A 20803-nucleotide genomic window follows, 5' to 3' on the forward strand; every position below is an offset into this window, starting at 1 on the left:
CAGGGGTGGCAGTGGCAGGGGTGTCACTGCCTGGGCAGGGCTCTGGTGGAAGGGCTGGCAGTGGCAATGGCAGGGATGTCACTGCCTGGGCAGGGCTGGCACTGGCAGGGATGTCACCCCATGGGTGGCAGGGGTGGCAGTGGCAGGGATGGCACCCCATGGGTGGCAGGGGGGCAGTGGCAATGGCAGGGATGTCACCCCATGGGTGGCAGGGATGTCACTCCATGGGTGGCAGGGATGGCAGTGGCAGTGGCAGGGATATCACCCCATGGGTGGCAGGGATGGCAGTGGCAGTGGCAGGGATGGCACTCCATGGGTGGCAGGGATGGCAGTGGCAGTGGCAGGGATGTCACCCCATGGGTGGCAGGGATGTCACTCCATGGGTGGCAGGGATGGCAGTGGCAATGGCAGGGGTGTCACCCCATGGGTGGCAGGGATGTCACCCCATGGGTGGCAGGGATGTCACTCCATGGGTGGCAGGGATGGCAGTGGCAATGGCAGGGGTGTCACCCCATGGGTGGCAGGGATGTCACTCCATGGGTGGCAGGGATGTCACCCCATGGGTGGCAGGGATGTCACTCCATGGGTGGCAGGGATGGCAGTGGCAGTGGCAGGGATGTCACTCCATGGGTGGCAGGGATGGCAGTGGCAGTGGCAGGGATGTCACTCCATGGGTGGCAGGGATGGCAGTGGCAGTGGCAGGGATGTCACCCCATGGGTGGCAGTGGCAATGGTAGGGATGTCACCCCATGGGTGGCAGGGATGGCACTGCCTGGCTGCTGGAGCTGGGAGCTGCCCCTGGCAGTGCCTGTAGAGCCAGCAGTGGGGCTGGGCCAGGCAGGGTCCATGGAGGTGTCACTGCCCTGGCAATGTCACTGCTCTGGCAGTGGGCAGGGAGGGCTCAGGGCATCCTGGGCCAGGAACCAGTGTCCTTCCCAGCTCCAGGGCCAGGCACAGCAGAGCTTTTCCAGCACTGGGAGATACTTCGGGCTCCTTGATGGATTAATGAAAGAGCTAAGCATGCTGGCAGCCCTCAGGACTGTGTCTTTTGTGGAAATTCTGGTTACTGTTAGATGGGGAGATCTCTGCCAGGTTCACCCTCCAGGAACAGGGATCAGTCTGTAGGCAGTGTGCAGAAAATCTGCATTTTGAGTTGACCTGCAGAGGCTTTCATTGTTTCTGCTCTCTCTGGTGAGGTTGCCTGCCCACACAGATCCTTCACAGGGGACACCAGGCTAATTGATACTTCACATTACAAATTCTTTTAAAATGCCAGTTTAAGTGCAGTGGCTGCAGATGAAGAGGATGAAAATGGTGCTGAGGGAGAAGCCTCAAATCTGACACATCAGCTCCTCACCAGCAGTCCCTTAAGAGGCTCTTCTGTCCCTCTGTGGGGCAGAGAATGTTCCTGAGCTGCCTCTGTAGCCACAGCTGCTGTTTTATGAAAGAGAGGTAACAGTGAATACAGAATTAATCACAGCACTCACATGGAACACCAGATCCAGCCTGCCTGAATTTCCTGGACTGTTCAGGCTTTTTATTCCTGTAATGAGAGTTTCTGCTGGCTTTTTCAGAGTAAGTCATGCCTTTGTGTCCAGACTTGCTAGACAGCTTCTGCTGTCCCAGCTTGCTCCAAGCCCTGTCCAGCCTGGCCTTGGGCACTGCCAGGGATCCAGGGGCAGCCACAGCTGCTCTGGGCACCCCTGTGCCAGGGCCTACCCACCCTCACAGACAGGAATTTCTTCCCAATATCCCATCTAACCCTGCCCTCTGGCAGTGGGAAGCCATTCCCTCTTGTCCAGGGTCTCTCTCCATCTTTCCTGTTGGCTCCTTCAGGCCCTGGAAGGCTCCACTCAGGTCACCCCAGAGCCTCCTCTCTCCAGGCTGAACAATCCCAGGTCTCTCAGCAGTTGCTGTGCACAGGGCTCACTTCCCTCCTGAGCTTCCAAACACACCTGGTGCAGCTCATCCCAGCATCTGTAGATAAATGGGCCCTTTTGGAACATCTCCAGCCCACTCTGCTCTCCCCCTGTGGTCCCAACCTCCCCTGGATCAGCTCCCCTTTTACCTTTTACACAGAAAGTGCTGATATCTCACAGGATTCCTCTCAGGCCTCTCCCAGCACTTCAGATTGCTTCAGTTCTTCCTTGTGTCAATCCCATTTGGCCCACACACCTTTCCTTTTTAGATTTCTCTTTTCATCAGGTGTGGTAAGTCTCCACCTACGTTCAGTGAGTCACTGCATTGTGTTTGCCATTTCCCAAGGGGCTGGCACCTGCTGTCGTGGGTGTTTTGAGGGAAACAGCCTGGTATGGGTTTGTTAACAGTTTGTGTGCAATAATCCGCTCAGATTTGCTTGCTAGAGACCTTAATATTCAATTTTGTCCCCAAAAGCTTAATGGCCACTGAGTGACTGTAGTGTGAAAATGAGATTGGGGAAGTCTTGTAGTATTGCATGTAATAAAATCATTTAAACTGGAGAAGAACAATTCTGCTGAGCCTTCAGTGCCTGTGAACCAGTGCTGAACTGGCCTTAAGTGTCTGTTTTAGTGCAGACTACCTTTAGTATCTCTGGAGTTCCCCACCTTTCCTTTCTGGAGGTATTTGGGTTAAAGAGGAATTACACCAGGTTTCAGTTCCCTCTCTGTCCTCTGTGTTAAACAACAAGCATGTTTCTTGGTTATCTGTTTTACCAAAATCCATGTCACTTTCCCAAAAAACAACTGTTCCCTTTCCATCTCCTGCTGCCAGGTTTAACTCCAGCAGTGCCTGGAGCTAATGCTCTGGCATGTTTGTGTTCAGTAGGTTATTATTCCCAGATGGAACTCTAATATCTTACACCACTCACTTAGAGCCTTGGCTTTCCACTTCCAATATGGTGAAGATAATTTCTTCCAACACATGGTTGTAATTTATTGCCCTTTGCTTGACGTGTGTGTGCTTGATTGAAATCAAAGCGTAATGAGGACCAGGGCAGCTGCTTAAATCTCCCTATTTTAGATTCTGCCTTCCCTTGTTTGGGGTTGGAGATAATCAGGCCTTTAATTAAGTAATCTAATGGCTCTTTGTTGTCTGGAAGAAATAATTTCTGAAGTGATTAAATAGACCTCCCCTGGGAAGGATGCTGCTGATCTGTCTGCAAACAGGATGAGTTTTGGCAACTTTGGACTGGTTTAGTGACTGACATACATTTAGAAAGCTCTTCCTTCTTTTTTCCATGGCTTAAATTGGATTTATTGGTCTTTTGATTTTTAACAGCTTTAGAAAAAGATAAAACATCATCTTAATCATTCTGCTGCTGGAAAATGTTTGTATTGATTAAGATTTTGAGTTTCCTCAACAGAGTGAGAATGAAACCTTTTGAACTTCTGCTTCTGTCTCTGTTTTGATGTTGATCCATTTACAGTTTGTTATATTAGAGCTCTGGACCAGGAATTTGGTAGGAGTGGAAGGAGGTCTGGGAGAGGATTGACCTCTGAAATGTCTTTGTTGTGTGTAATCCTCTTATTATTGAATTTTGATTGGAATCTGGTCCAGGATAGTGATTCCAGTTTTGGATAGTGTTAGCAATGCTGAGGTGGCAGCCAGGGCTGTGCTCTTTGCAGTGTGGGGATATTCCTGTCCTGTGGATAGAACCCAGGTGTTCTTTGCAGCCAGCTGAGCATCCAGTGCCTTTCCCTGCTCTGGAGGAGGAATTCTGAGCCCTGTGCCTCAGGAATGTGGGGCTTGAGGAGCCTTTGGCCAGAGTTTGGGCAGGCACAGCAGTGAAGTCCCAGTGACAGATGAGTTTGCCCTTTCATTTTTAGAGTGCTAAGGGCTGAGTGTATTTTTTATTTTTATTACTCTGTTTAATCTTGTGGAACAGCCTGGCTTTGCTGGGCTCAGGGATGTCTCATTTTGTGCCATCATCTCTACTGAGCATGTTCAGATGTCCCATAAACTGCTGGATAGTTCAACTTTCTTCAGCTGTTTTCACCCTTTTTCCTGGTTTATTTTGGATTGTGTGCTTGAAAAAATGGAAACCTCTGTTAGTGCTGTCCTTGGGCTGTGGCTGTTTCTGAGATCTGCTGTGGTGCCATTGGAGTTCTCCTCCCCTGGCAGACACCAAGAGCCTCTCAGAGGAGCTCAGGCCAGCTCACAAATTACTCTGCACTTCTCACAGGGTTTGTAGCAACTGCTGCATCCGTGACCAGCTTTGCTGTGCTTTGTGCAGGAAGAACCCCAGCTCCACCAAGTAAAGAACAGATGTCAGAGGTGTGACCAGGGGGTTTTCAGCACAGCCTGCCCTGGCACAGGGTGCCCAGAGAAGGAAACTGTGAATGCCCAACCCCTGGAAGTGTCCCAGGCCAGGTTGATGGGGCTGGAGCTCACTGAGGGGTTTGCAGCTGTGAGCCCTTTATGAGCCCTGTGCCTGTGCTCAGATGCAAACCTGGGCTGCCTGAGCTGGGAGCCCCTGGAAAGCTTTGAAGTGACTTTATTGCCATCAGCTCCCTGTTCCTCATTACTGCTGCAGCCCTTTGTGCTGCCTTTCTCCTGGGCATGGGAGTTCCTGGGGCCTGCACAGCCAGGGCCCTGCAGATTGAATCCAGATGGGTTTGTTGTGCATCCCAGCACTAAGGAAACTGCCTGGGGATGTGCACCATGGGCTGGGGCAGCAGGGGAGATTCCTGCCTTGGGCCAGCCTAATAAGGGTGAGATGAAATCTCCTAAGACAGGTCTAAACCACCAAGATTTTCTCTGCTTTCATGTCTGTGTGCTTTTACAGTTACAGCCACGCTGTTTTCCCAAGGAAATTATTTGGATATGGAAAATGGAGCAGTGTTGGGATCCCCTCCTCAGCGTGCCCATGGGCAGCTCAGAGCAGAATTAATATTGAGGTTGTTGATAAACATTAGAGAATCTTCTTAGAAAGAGGGGAAAATTAAATGTACTGGCATGCTGGAAAACTAAATCAGTTGCTTTTCATCTGATTTTTTTTCTTTGGGAGTTCCATTTTGGAGCAGCTCTGCACACACTGCATTCTTATCTTCTGAATCGGAGACGTTGGGTGGAGGAGGAGTTTTTCCCTTGGGTTCCCACGGTTCTCTGTAATTACATAAAAACTGAACACTTGGATTAGGAGGTCAGCATTGATGATGCAGCACTGTCCTCAAACACTGCTCTCTGAAGGCTGTAAATCCCTAGGAAGAAATGACTTACATTCAAAAAGGAGATGAAATTTGAAACTGTCAGTTTATTGTCATCTGGAATTTTTGAACTGGTTCTCTCTAATAATACAAATGGAAATTTACCTCGTGCCCTCACAAATGTGCAGTGCTTTATTGATGGAATTTGAGGACAGAGTAACTTAAACAGCAGCAGCCTTCTTGTGGCAGGCCTGATACAGAATTGTGTTACATGAATTGATGTCACATGAGATCTTTTGAGATCTGCAGCCTCCAAAGATTTTGCCAAACTTAAACCACAACACAGCAGATTTCTGCTGCCTGTTCCCCTGCTGTCCACGTTTGGATTTCAGCTGGCAGAGTGTGGAGTGTGGCAGACTGGGGGTGGCTGAAGCAGTGTCTGTGCTTCAGGGATGGCCATGGGAGAAGGGTTTGGAAGCAGTGGGAGCTTCCTGCTGTTAATGAGGCACTCCCTGGTTTGGACACGTTCCAGAGTGACCCCTTGTCCTGCTCATGAGGTGCCTGATGGAGCTGTTTCCAGGTGACTTCTCCAGAGGGATTTGGTCATTCATTTCCATCTGCCAGGAGCAGTCAGATGGGAAGGAAAACGTGAGCAGTGCACTTTCCATTAAGTAATGAAAAGTGCTAGAAAGCACAAACTGGGAAGTTCTGGGAGACTTTGAGCCTTCAGGATCCCATTGTTTGGGTACTGTTGTCCTTCCTTGCAGAGTTCCTGCACTTCACAGCTCTGCTGAGCAGTTTGAGTCATCCCACTGTGGTCCAGATGTGCTTTTAAGTACAACTGGCATTGAAGTTACACATACCTAAGTGGATTGGTATGTTTGCTCCAGGGATTTTTGCACCTGTGTATGCTGGAAAGAATTCCTGTAAAATACCTGTACAGAGCCCCCAAGCATAATTTGGGCTGAGTTCATCAGGTGGGGTGCAAAACCCCTGGGCTGTGCACAGACATTGCACCTTCATTTTCATCTCTGGGTGGGATTGTGGAGGGGCTCCACAGTTGTGCTCCTGGGGCCAGGGAAGGAGAGAGGAGCTGTAAATCCCCTGGCCTCCCAGCAGTGCCACATCCTGCTCATTCCTGGTACCAGCCTGTCCTCTCATTAAAGAATCCTGAGCCTCATCACTCACAACAATTATTGAGGTTCAGCTGATCTCCTGAAGAGTCTGTTCCTCCTCCTTGAGGTGTGAGGTTGCAGGGCATTTGTTGAACACCTGAGCAGTGTTTTGGGTTTGATGAAAGGTGGGTTGCTCAAATTTGCCACTGCCTTCATATTTCTGTTGTGATTCCTGTGCTGGCTGGAGGTGACAGGGGAAGGGCTGGGTGGGAGTTGTGCCACGTCACTTGGCACTCCAGCTCCTGTTCCCAGGAGAGCTGGAATGTGCTTCCTCACCTCAGCATTTAGGAAATGTTTTGGGTTGCTGTGAGACACCAGCTGCTCACGCTGTGACTTCAGTCATTGTCACTCTTGTAAAAACATGTGAGCTGAATGCTCAGTATTTTCCTTTGGGGTAGGATTTTTAAATGCCAGCTTTCTTGGAAGTCTGTTGATGTAAATAGTTGGAGACTTTTCCTTTTCTGTGCTGAACTTCTGTAGCTGGAAGAAATAACTATGTGACCTTTAGGGAATAAAAGAAAATATATTTTTCTGCTTTAAATGAGCCAGTTTGAAACCCTGTGCAAGCCTTTGGAAGGTTTGCAGAGCCAGGCTGAGGTTCCAGGTGCTGGTGCTTTGGCATCAGGGGGTTGGGAGAGCCATAAGCCACAGACTTTTTGTCTCTGGCTCTCAGCTACTTACTGGAAAATACACCAATGTTTTTATGGATGAACGATTTGGTTCTGAGGTGTAATTGAAAGTCGGAGCTTGTTTTTCATTGCTGTGTGGTGGAAAGTCATTTTCTCCACACAGTGTCCAGGACCTTTTGGTGAGGCTTGGAGGAGAGGAGCATTATCAGGAGGGTCATGGGGCCTTCCTGGGCTGTCCCTCAGTGCCAAAACAAAGTGATTCATCTGCCCTCCTTCCCTGAAGGCTGTGCTGGAAGCTGGGGGATTTCCTCCCCTATCACATCCCTCTTGAAGTTGCAGCTTTGTTCTGGCCACAGCCTCTATTTCATGGGTACAGCTCCTGCTCCTCAGACAAGTTTCCATCCTGTGTCTCCACCCGCTTCAACTTCAAACACTTCATAAAGCTTTGGATCACTCTTAGCTTAAATATTTTCTTTTATTCTTGCATTTGCAAAGTAGGTCAGTCTTAAGTGTGACATTTTTTGTATAAAACAGCTTTTTCCAGGAGTTCTGTGGTTGATGAGTAACAGATATAAAACCTCAGTGTTTGATCATGACATTAAAACTATAATTGATTTTGAGTGAACTGCTGTTCTGAATTCTGCAAAGAGAATGAATGATTACTTTGGGCCTTTTGCCTTTTAGTCACCTTCCTGGACAGCCTTATGAAATGTTATTTAGAGATAGAGCACTGGCTGTCCTCTCCAAGGACAGGGATGTCACTTGGTCTTGATGATCTTTTAAGGTCCTTCTAACTGAACCCAACGATGATATCATTTATCATAGTTATCAGCTATGATATCAGTGTTTTCCTTGTTAATAAAGGGATATGACAACCATAAACCGATTTTTCATTGTTTTGTAACAAAGTTTTGTCTGTAGGTAAAGCCTGATTGATCTTGGTTGGAACATCCTGGACTGATGGGTGTCCTTAGGCAGAGAGCAGTGATTGCTCTGCTCTGAAGCTGTCCCTTGAGAATGGTTTGTCCCTTGGGGTGTTTCTGAGGTACCACAATAGGAATTCCTCCTACTTGAGGCCTCCTGACCATCCCAAAAGCATCTGCTGGTTGCTTGGCTGCTTTGGGACAGGCAGTGTAGCCAGGTGGGGGTCAGTCTCTTCTCCAGGGGATAAGAGGAAATGGCCTCCCAGCTTGTGCCAGGGGAGATTTAAGTTGGATATTAGGAAAAAAATTCAGGGAAGGGGTTGTAAAGCATTGGAACAGGATGTCCAGGGCAGTGGTGGAGTCACCAGCCCTGGAAGTGTTCAGAAAAGCTGTGGGGCTGTGGGTTAGTGCTGGACATGGTGGTGCTGGGCTGATGGTTGGGCTTGATGACCTCAGAGGGCTTTTCCAGCCTCGAGGATTCTGAGATCCCAAAGAAGACAGATTGCCTTCTGCAGCCACAGCTGTGCAGGAGGATCAGGGGAGGGGCATCACAGCAGGACACTGAGGCAGGAGATGGTCAGTGCAGGAGCTGTGTTCAGTGCACTCTGCTGTGTGTGCCTCTGGGGCTCTGCTCTGCCTTGTCCTTCTGTTTCTTTAGCAGAGAAGGTCCCAGTTTGTGCCTTCCTGGGGCCTTTTCCAAGCTGGTTCCTCTCCTGCTTGCGTTTCAGTATGTGCTGCATTTCAGTCCATGGCGAAGGAGATTCTTGGAGGGAGCCCAGCCCTCCTGCAGCAAATCCAAATCCACCAATGTCAATTGAAATTCCTCCCAATCTATCATCCCCTTTTCTATTATGGACCAATTAGCCTGTGGCACCTCTTTATTTTTATTTTAAAAAGCCAGGAATGTTCCCCTCATATCCAACTGTGACTTTCTGAGGTTCAGAAATCCCACTTCAGTGCTGTTTGAAGGTGAAAGGCAGTATATATTGTATATATATATATACAATATATTCCTCCCCATGAAGGAGGAGGGGATTTGGGAGCCTTTGGATAATGTATATCCTGGCGTGCCTTGGATTCAGTCACTGGCATTGTTGTTCCAGCCTCCAGTTCCTGGGCCTGGCCATGGCAGAGCAGCTTTATTGAAATTGCATGTTGGTATTTAAAACAGTATTAATTCTATATTTGATTCATTAGATCTCCAAAGGCCCTGAAAGCGTTTCCATGTGTGCACTGTTGGTTCTGGCGGGAGGTTTTTCACATGGTTTTATGTGGTTTCAGACAACATTTTAGCACATTCTTAAAATACCCACAAAAGCCTTTATGTAAAATCTCATAAAGGTGAACCACATAAAAATTATTTTTTTCCTGTTTCGTGTCATTAGGATCAAAGTACAGTAGGTAAGAATAAATTTCCCAAAACCTTGTTTCGGTCCCTCTCTTAATTAATGTTTCATGCTTGTAGCAAGGTCATAAAGTGGGTAATGGGGAAACTGTCTGTGCACACTGTAATGTTCTCAGTGACTGCCAGCTCATTTTGAGTGAATTCACTGATTCTGTAGATGAAAAAGGATATATTATATATATTTTTTTAAAGAATCTGACTCTGAGAAGGGACAATAGCTGCTTCTCTCTGGCCTCTGATTCCCACTGCTGAAGGAAGGGTGGCTTAGGTTGGAGCTGAGGTTCACTGCAGGACTGGAATTTAAGTGCATTAACCAAAATCCATTTGTGAATTCCCCAGGGGATGTAAAGAGGGTGTTTGTTGGTTTGTTAGGTTGAAGTTGCCTGTTGGAAGCCTGGCTTTAGTGTGGCTGGGCTTTGCTTTCCAGGGCTGTGTTATCAGTGATTGGCAATGCCCCAGGACAGTGGGTCCTGAGCTGCCTGGGCTGGGCTTGGTGAGGAGAGGCAGAGCCACCCGTTAGAAATTAAAGGCTGTGGTGAGTTTATAGGAAATGATTTACCCCTCCTGAGGTCAGCAGTGGTTTGGGAAAGGCTTGGGTGTCTGCAGTTAAAGGGAATTGGGGCTCTTTGGTGACTCTGCCCTCTTGAACAAGGTAATGAGCTGATCTGTGGGTGCAGGGAATGTGCTGGAAGTGTTGGAAGTGTCACTGGAGTTCGCTTCCAGTGTCTTTTCTCCTGACTGCTGGCAAGGGAGGGGTTGGTGTGCTTTAATCCACACTGCTTAGGGGTAATCCAGGAACTCCAAATTGCAGTAAATTGCCTTTTAAGCACCGTTCCCAACTGGAAGGCCCAGGGTTAGGAAGGAGGGAAGCACAAAGGTGGGCAGGGTTGATGATTTTTCATGTTGGCCGTGGGGGATGATTTGCTCTGTGGCAGAAGGAGTGAGTGGTCACTGCCACGTGTGTGTGACAGAGGCAGGACTCAGACAGGTTGATCTGCCTGGGAGCTGCCAGTCCTGGCACCTCCTCATGCCTTTGCATGATGAGATTTTGCCCTCCTGCAGGCAATGAAAAGTCTGACTACCAACATTTCGTGTTGTTGATGAAGTTTATGAAGTTTCCTCTCCTCCTTTCACATGATCCTTGTGTGCCATGGTCCCCCCTGAGTGTGAGAGTTGTGTGCCATGAAGGAATATTTATTCTTCCCTTTTCCTTCATCCTCCTCATGGCTTTGGTAACTTGAGAATGGAAAGGGTAAAATGCTGTGGTTGCAATTCCAGTTTTCTAGAAGACAGAATTACTCCTTTCTTCCAACAGATGGGTTGTTTACCATTATTTTATGAAGTGCATTTTCCATCTGCACCAGTGTCACCTGGAGGGAGTGGGGCTCTGCAGATCCCATTGCTTGGTTGGTTTTCTGAGTGAACTTTCAGCAAAAGACACCTGAGATTGAGGCAGTCTGGCTTATTTTCTCTTCTTCCCCATACCTGATGCTGGAATAACAAAACCTCAACAGCATCTCTACATTTCTGAGATCCCTGGTTCCAGTTCAGCTCCCTTTGCAGTAAATCAACGTCAGCTTCACACAGACTTTTGAGGCAGCAACATAAAGTTACTTACTTGCTCCCTTTTGTCTTAATTAGTGAACTTTGCTGTAAAGAACTTCCAGACTTTGCCAATAGCAAGGGAGAAGAGGGGGAAAACGACCAGATTGTAAAATAAAGCCTTACTCTCAGCCCACTTTGTAGCTCGTGCTTTTACCAGCTGTTGTAGGTAATTGGAATCAGAGGAATTGTTTGCTCAAGTCCTGTAGAAATCTGTAAATAGCTCTGCTTCTCACCAGACCTTTATTCTCCTTCAGAGACATGTGCAGTTGTTTTGCAATAAAGTCTCTGCATTATGAAGTGATTTGAAGTGCTGTGTTTCTGGGTGTGTAACTGAGAGAGTGTGCTGTCTTGAAAGAAAAAACAAATCTGTATTAGGACTTAGAAATTCTGCTTATATAAGATTATTATTATTATTGATATCTGACTCTGGCTTGGGTCCTGCTTGCTTTTAACTTGCCTTTGTGTTGCATCCTGCAGGTATTTTGAAGGTGGAGTCTCCTCTGTCTACCTCTGGGATCTGGATCATGGCTTTGCTGGGGTGATCCTCATTAAGAAAGCTGGAGATGGATCAAAGAAGATTAAGGGATGCTGGGATTCCATCCACGTGGTGGAGGTTCAGGTACAGCCTCTGGGGCAGCTGATACACCCCAGTGAAAACAAAACCCACTTAATTCCAGACAATTAAGGAGCACAGGTGTTCCACTGAACAATGCAATACTGTGTCAGGGCTGTAAACTTCTTTCCCTTGTTAATTTTTGAAAATGCCCCGAAGCAATTTGGATAGAGATAAGTCAGGGCTGTAATCAAAAAGAATCCCAGAAGAATTGGAAGTATGTTACTTTCTGTGCATGTGATCCCGAGATGTGGGGTTTTTTTAACATAAAGAGCTACAGATAAATATCACTAATTAGGTAATAAAAACAAGGTATTAGGAGAGTGAATTGCTCTACCTAGATTTGCTTTGGAAAATTAGAGGAATGAGCACACTTAGAATTGTCTGTAAGAGGCTGTGCTGCGTGAGTGGGGTTAGACTTACCTGGCCTGTTGCTTGTGGGGTGTGCCAGCCCCCATTTAGCTTTAGGAGGGATTTTAACCTCCTGCCTCTGGCCCTTTTTGTTCCCTTGCACTTGCAGGAGAAGTCCAGTGGCCGCACTGCCCATTACAAGCTGACCTCCACAGTGATGCTGTGGCTGCAGACCAACAAAACTGGCTCTGGTACCATGAACCTGGGGGGGAGCCTCACCAGACAGGTAAGGCTGTGTCCTCCTCACTCCTGGGCAGCCCCAGGCAGGCACAGAGCCTTGGCTTTGTGAGCTGTTGCATGAACATCTCTTCTGCTGCTGTTCTGCAGCCCAGTGAAATGGGGAATGCAGTGGGTAATCAGCAGAAAGCCCCTTGAACTGTGCTTGACACTTTGGGGCTTGCAATTAAAAATACAAAACATCCAGCAGGAGTTCAGACTTGCTTGTAAGTCTCAGTGTGTCTTTTGGTATTCCTGAATTTTTGTTCTTCCATGTGTGTTGCAGATTTTTTTTATCTGTAAGATTTGCCCATTTTCTCACTGGAAGATTCCAACAGGGTTATAAAAATACAGGATGACTTCTTTTCTTACTCTCTTTTAAAAGCCAGCTAAACCACTGAGAACAAACCTGTATTTTGCACTGACAGTAAGATTTTGTTAAGGACATCAATTATGTGGTGTCTTCCTTTAGTGCTTTCTCCCTGCAGTACCAGAACACTGATTTAAAAAAAATCTCCTAGAACAATAAGATAAATCTGTCCTAAACATCTGGGGGTTTTGTGCCAGCATTAATGACTTTGTCTGCCTCCTGAGAGCTGCTTTTCACCAGGAAGGTTTTCACCAGGCTGGCAGATCTCAGCAGTGCTGCAGTCCCTGACAGGCAGGATCTGCTCAGCTGGGCTGCCTTGGATGAGGCTGCTGCTGCTGCCCCACCACCTGCCAGGGCCTTCTCCTCCCTGCTGATGAGCTGGGCTTGCTCTGGGCTCTGCAAGGCAGTGGCTGGAGCAGAGTAATAAACTCTGCAGGACAGGAGGCACATTGTAAGGTCATGAGTGACTGGAGAGATTGGCAGCAGCTGAAACTCCTTTATGAGCCTTCCCAGGGCAGACTGGGGCTTTCCATACAAAGGACAATGCAGACTCTGTTAAAAACCTCCTGGTTCTGAGCAGGTTTGAGCCAGGTGAAGCCAAGGAGGGTCTGGGATTGCTGAGGGACTGAAACTGGGTTACTCTTGCACAGCTTGCCCCAGCCTGGGTGATTTTTCTTCCCATGTTGTTGACATTGAAGAAGCTGATGGAAAAGCAAGTGAAGGAAAAAGGCATCTGGAGAGAGTTTTGAGCCTTTTTTTGACTCTTTTTGCAGTAATTACACCCGAGTTATGGTGACCCGGACAAATATTTAATCACAGGCCCTGCTGATGCTGTAAATGGGAGCTGTGAAGTGCAGGCCAAGGGCTTGACTCTGGCCATGGCCCTGAGCAGCAGCTGGGCCAAGGCAAACAAGGGCCTGTGCACAAGGGCTGTCCTCAGTGCACCTTGGCCCGAGTGCTGGCCCTTGCTTGCTTTGACTTTCCCTCTCCAAGCTGCAGGGGGAGATTGATGCCCCTGTCATCATTTCACAGCAGAACAGTGGATGCAGATGTGGTGCAGGAAGGCAGGGCTGGTGCAGTGTCAGGAGCAGTGCTGGGTGAGGATGCACAAACAGGGGCCTGGGCCACATCCCAGCCTGGGGTGGGACAGGATCCTGCAGAGCACTGGGAAACTGGAAACTGCAGAAGCTTTACCTTTCAGTTACCTGCAGTCTCCACACTGCCCTCAGCTGTTCTGGGTCTGTTCTGGATGCTGCAGATCACTGGGAAACTGGAAACTGCAGAAGCTTTACCTTTCAGTTACCTGCAGTCTCCACACTGCCTTCAGCTGTTCTGGGTGAGGAGGAGCTGTTTGTCCCCAGCTGAAATTCACCTGCAGCTGAACTAAACTGAGTGCAGGGCTTGGACTTGGCTCTGAATCCAGTGTGCCATATCACCCAAGCTCTGCAAGTTTTACTTCTCCTTTTTTGATCAGCCTTTTATGCAGCCTGCAGCAAAATGAGCCACCAAGAGTTGGTTTTAGTTTCCTCTTGAATAGCCTGTTACAGTTTCACTTTGACAGGTATCAGTGATGTTTTGAAAAAACTTTGTCCATGGTAAATTTGCACAGTTTTGGTCAAGTCAGCATTTACTTGGCCACCTTTGATCCTAAATGAGAGTAGCAGATGTCCTTGTGTTTGAGAGGAAGCTGCTGAGGTGTTGCTCATGGCCTGGCTCCCAGCTGATGGCACAGCAGCCTCAGTGCTTGCACAGGGAGCTCTGCTCAGAGCCATTGCTCCAAAACCACTTTGGCCTCGTGGCTGCACACAGGGCATTGCTGGGTGCTGATGGAGGGATTGACCTGAGAGGAGCAGCTCAGGGAATGCCACGTGGTGGAGATGGGCTTGGAGCTGCATGAGGCTCTAGAAATAGCTGTTTTCTGCAGGTGAGATTGTTGCCCTGCACCCCACACAACCAGGGGGTTTTGTTGCCTTTGTCAAGGCCATTTGGAAAAACTCTGCCTGTCTTGAATATCCCCAGGGTCCTTCCTGTAAGGCTCCCACTTGGGCTGTTCCTAAATGTTGCCCTCAGTTTTTGAGAAGGATTTTTTTCCTCTCTCAAGACCTCGTGTTTGTTGCTGTGGCTGCACCTGGATACCTGGGGGTGTCCCAGGCCAGGCTGGATGGGGTTTGGAGCAGCCTGGGACAGTGAAATGTGTCCCTGCCATGGCAGGGGTGGCACTGGATGGGCTTTGATCCTTCAACCCAAACCACTGCAGGACTGTGGGGTTCTCTTGGAGTGTTCCTACAGCTGCCTTGGGGCCACGTGCTGGTCCCTCCTGGGCAGATACTGCTCAGAGGTCACATCCCTGGCCTGTGTCTGTTTTATTTTATGTACTGGGAGTTGACATCTCTCTTCCAGTGCCTTGAACTACTTTTCCTTGATTTCCCCAGTGCAGTTTTTTGTCTGCTACAATATGAGTTGTCTCTATTTCTAGGAAGAAACAAACATTTTACATTTGTGAGTGGACAGAAAAAGGAAAGTGGGAGACAGAGAAGATTCAGCCTCTTTTGGGAAGCTGAAAACTCATCTTAGTGTAGCTTTAATTTACTTGACCTGGTGCACTTTGGAATTTCAGGCTTTTGCTGTATCAGTTCAATTACAGAATTTCAGATCCTGTCCTGATCCAGTAGAGGAATGGGTGTTTATACACACACAGGAGTGTGCAGCACAAACCCCTGTGTGCTGTCACATCCACTCCTTTGTACAATTTACCTGTGTGCATAATTGCTTCATGTGTGTGCAGGGATGAATTTACCTGGAGGGAGTGAGATCAGTTCTTAGCCAGCTCGAGGCACTCAGGATCCATGGATTAATCCTGCCCTGAAAACTTTGGGGCAGTTAAAGCTGAGGTGACATCTTCACCCTGGAAGCTCATTAGGTCCTGGCTGCAGAGTGCCTCTGTGTGGCACAGCCTCTCCTTTGCCCAGGGGGTTTGGCTGGAATTTTTAGGAATAAACGTTGTTCTACATCAACACTGCCAGAGAGGACGCAGGGAGCAGGGAAATGAAACGTGCCAGCAGCTTTTCAATTACCTTGCACGTTCTCTGGGGACTGCAGGTACCTCCCAGCCCTCCTGATTGAGGCCAGATGTTTGGCAGATGTTGTTCCCTGGCAGCTCTGGGGCTCCTGGCCCTGTGTGTACCTTGGAGCCGCTTGTGTCGCTCGCACTCGGGGCTTTCATTAGGCTGCCCTTGATTGGAGGAAGAGCAGCTGTGGGTCCTGTTCCCCTGGTGCACAGGAGATGTGAAGGGTTCCCCTTTCCTGGCAGACAGGCAGCCCTGCTTTGCTGAAGGGCTCTGCAGCAGGAGCAGGTGCCTCCCCTGGGTGTCCCCTGCACGGACCCTGGCTCTGTGCCCTGGCCAGGGGCGTGTGCTGAGCAGGAGCTTGGCTCAGTCCTGGAGTTTATTTACATGGGGAGACGTGGGAAGGGCAGGATGCAAACTCATGGGGAACTAAATAGAGGAACTAAAATAATCCATTCCTGAGGGTGATGATGAGGAGGCTGATTCCTGAGGGCTGAGATTTGGGATGAAAGGAGCACTGAGATTGATTTTTGAACTTGGAACACTCTCTAGCGAGGGCAGAAGGTTTTGCAGAGCTGGATGAAGGCTGGGCTGTGCAGACAGAGCAATCCCTGCCTGCAGGAAGAGCTGCCCTGGCATCTGCTGCTGCTCAGTGAAACCCCAGCAGAGCCATTCTCCATTTATCATGCAGGGAAATCCCTGTGCTCAGCAATCAGGAGACTCATCCATTTCCATCAAGGGCAGCTTTCATGGAAAAGCCCATCCCACCGACTTCCAGATGTTGTAACTTTGTTTTTCCACCAATGGTTTCTTCTTGTGGTCCTTGAGCTCCCCCTCAGCAGTTGCAGTGCCCTGGAGTCTCTGTAGTGCAGGGACAGCAGGGATGTGCTGCCAGGGCTTGTCCAGGGAATTATTTCTGCCTCACTTCTCTTTCTATCCTGAGGGTGGGGAAGCCCTGGCTGCTCTCAGGCTGCCCCTGGATCCCTGGCAGTGTCCCAGACAGGGTTCAGAGCCACCTGGGACAGGGGAAGGTGTCCCTGCCATGGCAGGGCTGCAGTGGGATGGGCTTTGAGGACCCTGTGGATTTCAGTTCTGGAAGAGGTGAGAAGAAGGGAGCAGAGCAGTGGAGGCAGGTGAAGGTTGTGCAGCATGCCCAGGTTTGCCCATGGTTTTGGCTGGACAGTTTGGCAAAGGGAATGGGAAATTTGGTTACACTGCTGAGAGCAAATCTCTGTGGAGGGGTGGGCTCAGTTCTCAGCTGATTCCTACAAGGCTCCAACCCTGCAGAGATCACAGCCTTCACTTACTGCTTGTAGTTTGAAATAAATACTGGAGGGGCAGGCCAAATTTTGCCTTACTGATATCCAAATAATTCCACATATTTTCCACCTGGAGCCTTCAGCCTGCCTGTGGCTTTGGGAGCCCTTGGCACACACTGCTGTTTGTGTTTCATTAAAGGGATTTTCACTTTGCTCCGTGGCCAGAGCAGCTGTGGGTGTTGTTGGCTTTTCAGAGCAAAATGGAGGATGAGTTCCCTTCTACCTTTGCTGGTATTTTCAGACACTTTCATGATGAAACAAAGTGTTTATCCAGCTTAAATGTCCCTCTTTATATTATTCCTCCAAATAATGTTTACAGAAAGCCCAGGCAGCTGCTTTATTCTGTGCAGGAAACATCCCAAGAGAGCAGGGAGCCCTGGAGATGGCCCAGAGGAGTGAGATTAGTGAGTGTCCCTGTGAGTCAGCCTGGAGCAGATGGCTGGGGGAGCCAGGAGGGGAGCCAGGGGCTGGGACTGAGCTGGGACTGAGCTGGGACTGGGATGGGACTGGGCTGGGACTGGGATGGGACTGGGATGGGACTGGGATGGGACTAGGACTGAGCTGGGACTGGGCTGGGACTGGGCTGGGCTGGGACTGGGCTGGGACTGGGATGGGACTGGGATGGGACTAGGGCTGAGCTGGGACTGGGCTGGGACTGAGAAGCTGGGACTGGGCTGGGACAGAGCTGGGACTGAGGAGCTGGGGCTGAGCTGGGACTGGGCTGGGACTGAGGAGCTGGGACTGAGCTGGGACTGGGCTGGGACTGGGATGGGACTAGGGCTGAGCTGGGACTGGGCTGGGACAGAGCTGGGACTGGGGCTGGGACTGAGAAGCTGGGACTGAGGAGCTGGGACTGGGGCTGGGACTGAGCTGGGACTGAGGAGCTGGGACTGGGGCTGGGACTGGGGCTGGGACTGGGCTGGGACTGGGGCTGGGACTGAGCTGGGACTGGGGCTGGGACTGAGCTGGGACTGGGCTGGGACTGAGGAGCTGGGACTGAGGAGCTGGGACTGAGGAGCTGGGACTGAGCTGGGACTGGGGCTGGGACTGAGGAGCTGGGACTGAGGAGCTGGGACTGGGCTGGGACTGAGGAGCTGGGACTGGGCTCAGCCTGGGCTCCCCCTGGGTTTGGCTGAGCCCAGCAGGCAGTGGGCAGTGCCAGAGGGAGGATGAGCTGCTCCTGAACTCAGCCTGTAGTGGGAATTTCCCCTCAGAGCAAACCCAGCTCTATTTGAGCAGCAGAAGTGCTGCTGCTGCCTGAGCCTGAGCACTGCCAGCCACAGGAAGGAACCTTTAAAAACCCCAACAACTCAAAACCCAACTGTTTGTAGGACATGGCTGATCTTGACTCTGCACTCCATTAAACAGCCTCTTGTAACATCTGGCCTTCCAGAGCACATAAAAATGTTTTCCTTCTGGCAGCAGTTTTTATGGAGATGTAATAATATACAGGGTTTTTTTATTAAAAAAAAAATCTATTTTCAGATTCTGCTTCTTAACCAGAGCTGAGCCTGTCCAGGTGTGGAGGAGGCAAGCAGGGAGCCTGTGGCAGTGCCTGCCCCTCTGCCAGCTCCCAGCTGCCCCACATTGGGGCAGTTTGCTGATGGCTCCAGCTCCCCATGGGTGTGTTTGTGTAGGTCAGGTCTGCATTGTCCCTGCACTGCAGCTGGAGCCCTTCTCCAGGCAGTGTCTCCATTCCATGGAAACAGTCTGAAGGCAAAATGAAACGTCCTGCTGCTCTTTCTCCCCCTCTTCCAGGTTATCTCTTGCCTCCAGGGGTCCAGCTAAATTACACGCTTCCCCAAGCCTGTTCCAGCCTTGGCTTATTAGAACAAACCTGTGGCTGGCCCAGATTTTAAACTCTGCCCTGAGGGAGGGATAGGAGCAGATGGATGAGAGAATTCAGTGGGATTAGTGAAACCCTTTGAAGACTGTTCTTCCCACTGCATTTGTCTCCCAGTTTTGTTTTCTTGCTGTCTCAGCAAATCCTGCTGAGGTTCCTGGGTCTGATGTTCACAGTTGAGCACTTGGCTGTGTCCTGGCCACAGTTACACCTCAGGAGCTGGGGAGGATGGACTTTGCTGAGCACACTGAGGAAACCCAGGGCACTGGGAATATTTCTGAGTCTGCTCTGGGGTGCCCTGACCCCCAGGGCAGCACTGACTCTGACCCTCATTCATGGAGAAAGTTTCCCAGACTTCAAGATAGACTGGAATCCACAAAAGTGTGCAATAGATTATAGAGAGCAGTGTAGGTGGATCACTTGGTGAGAAATTGAGGTTTTGGGATTTTTAGTATGTTGTGGATGGCAGCAAGATGGAGGGCACAGGGTGCTGTCCTGGGTTTCTTCTTCATGCTTCTTCTTCCTCCTTCTCCATGGGTTTGGGTGGCATTTTGTGATTGGGCAGAAAAGTCTGCATTGGGGGCTCCTTGGGATCAGTTATTGGGTTAAAAGGGAAAATAATCCAGGTGTCAGCTCTTAATTGGATAATTTAGTCATAGAAGACCTTGGAACAAGAGATTGTTGGCCATTTTGTGCCTTCTAATGAAAAGCTGCCCAACTCACAGCAGTGAGACTGTTTTACTGATAAGAAATAATAAACACATGGCTCTGAACATGAACTATCATCTCAAGTGTCTTCAACCCAGAGCCAGGGAAACCCAGAACTGGTGCCCCCACAGCACACAGGCCATGGAGGGCCAGGGCTGGGTGCTCCATCAGGCACAGCCAGATGGAATCCAGGGAGTGCTGCAGCTCCCAGCTCTGGGGCTGGGCTGGAGGAGCTGAGCTGGCTCAGGAGCTGAGTCCTGTCCAGGTTCTGCACTGGGGCTGTGCTGTCACTGCACCCCTGAGTTGTTCCAGCTCTGAATTTCTCCTGCAAAGGACACTTGGCTGCTCTGTGCTGGGAGGGGGTGGCTCTTGTGGGGCCTGTCTGCAGAGGGGCTCTTGCCATTCCTGGCTTTTTATTCCACCACATCTCCCCTGCCAGCCTGTCCTGTGGGGAGTGCTGGGGGTTTCTCAGCACCTTCTCCTGTGTTTGCACATGGGGGAGGTGGTGACTGCCCCTCTCCCAGCCCTGCTGGGCCCTGCCCTGCCCCCAGCTCCCTGAGATGGATGGATCTGTGCTTTCCTTTGCAGATGGAGAAGGATGAGACTGTGAGTGACTCCTCCCCACACATAGCCAACATCGGCCGCTTGGTAGAGGTGAGTGCAGCTTCTGCTGCCCGCAGTTGCTCCCATTCCTTGGAATTTTGTTGCATTTTTCTTTACAAATAACTTAGGGATTCCTGTTCTTGCTGGGTGTGTGGTCCTTCCACCTCCTTCCATCCCTCCCAGCTGTCTGGGTACAAAGCCACCCTCTGCCCCTTGTCTCCTGCTCAGCCCTGCAGTGGGGAGAAAATGGGTGCTCCCTTCCTGAGCACCAAGGAACAACTCCCTACCCTCAGGTTTGCTTTTGCAGCCACTTCTGGGGAGAATTATTTCGAGTCAGGTTGCTACAGCACTGTCCCTTGGACTGAAAGTTCAGTGTGGATCAAGTGTTCATGAAACCCCCTGGAGCTGGGTTTGGTGTTGGGTTTGGTGGCAGCTCTCAGCCCTGGAAGCTCAGCACAAGGAGTGCAGCTGCTCAAAAGGTGCAGCACCACTTTGCTGCTTCACTGCACTGTCCTGACTGAAAGTGTCCCAGATTTTCTTCATTGTTAGAGCCAAGAAAGGAGAAAATTCTCAACTCTGATGCATCTTTAGGGAACTGGGAAATTAAAGAAAGGCAGCTGCTTCTTTTGTGATCCCTTTTAAAAGTTGTTTGCTGGAGTGAAAGCAATGAAAAAAAGCTGCTTTGTTACAAGATCTCTCTCAGCTCTGTTGTGCAGCTGTAAAGAACAAGTCAAGGATTCAAAGTCACCCCTGAGCCCAGAGCTCTGGCTCTTGGTTGTCCTGCAGGACTGG

The 20803-nt window shown here is 49.7% G+C and overlaps 1 protein-coding gene across 2 annotated transcripts in view; it reads left to right on the plus strand.

Annotated features, from left to right (window-relative positions):
* CAPZB (capping actin protein of muscle Z-line subunit beta) overlaps positions 1–20803 on the plus strand; it is a 62931-nt gene that overhangs the window by 37685 nt on the left and 4443 nt on the right. For both annotated transcript variants that reach the window (XM_066563987.1, XM_066563986.1), the window contains exons 5-7: positions 11341–11482; positions 11997–12113; positions 19997–20062. In XM_066563987.1, the coding sequence (XP_066420084.1) occupies positions 11341–11482; positions 11997–12113; positions 19997–20062 (325 nt within the window). The remainder of the gene's footprint in view (positions 1–11340; positions 11483–11996; positions 12114–19996; positions 20063–20803) is intronic.

This window comes from Molothrus aeneus, chromosome 21 (genome assembly GCF_037042795.1).
Source record: "Molothrus aeneus isolate 106 chromosome 21, BPBGC_Maene_1.0, whole genome shotgun sequence".
Taxonomy (NCBI): Eukaryota; Metazoa; Chordata; class Aves; order Passeriformes; family Icteridae; genus Molothrus; species Molothrus aeneus.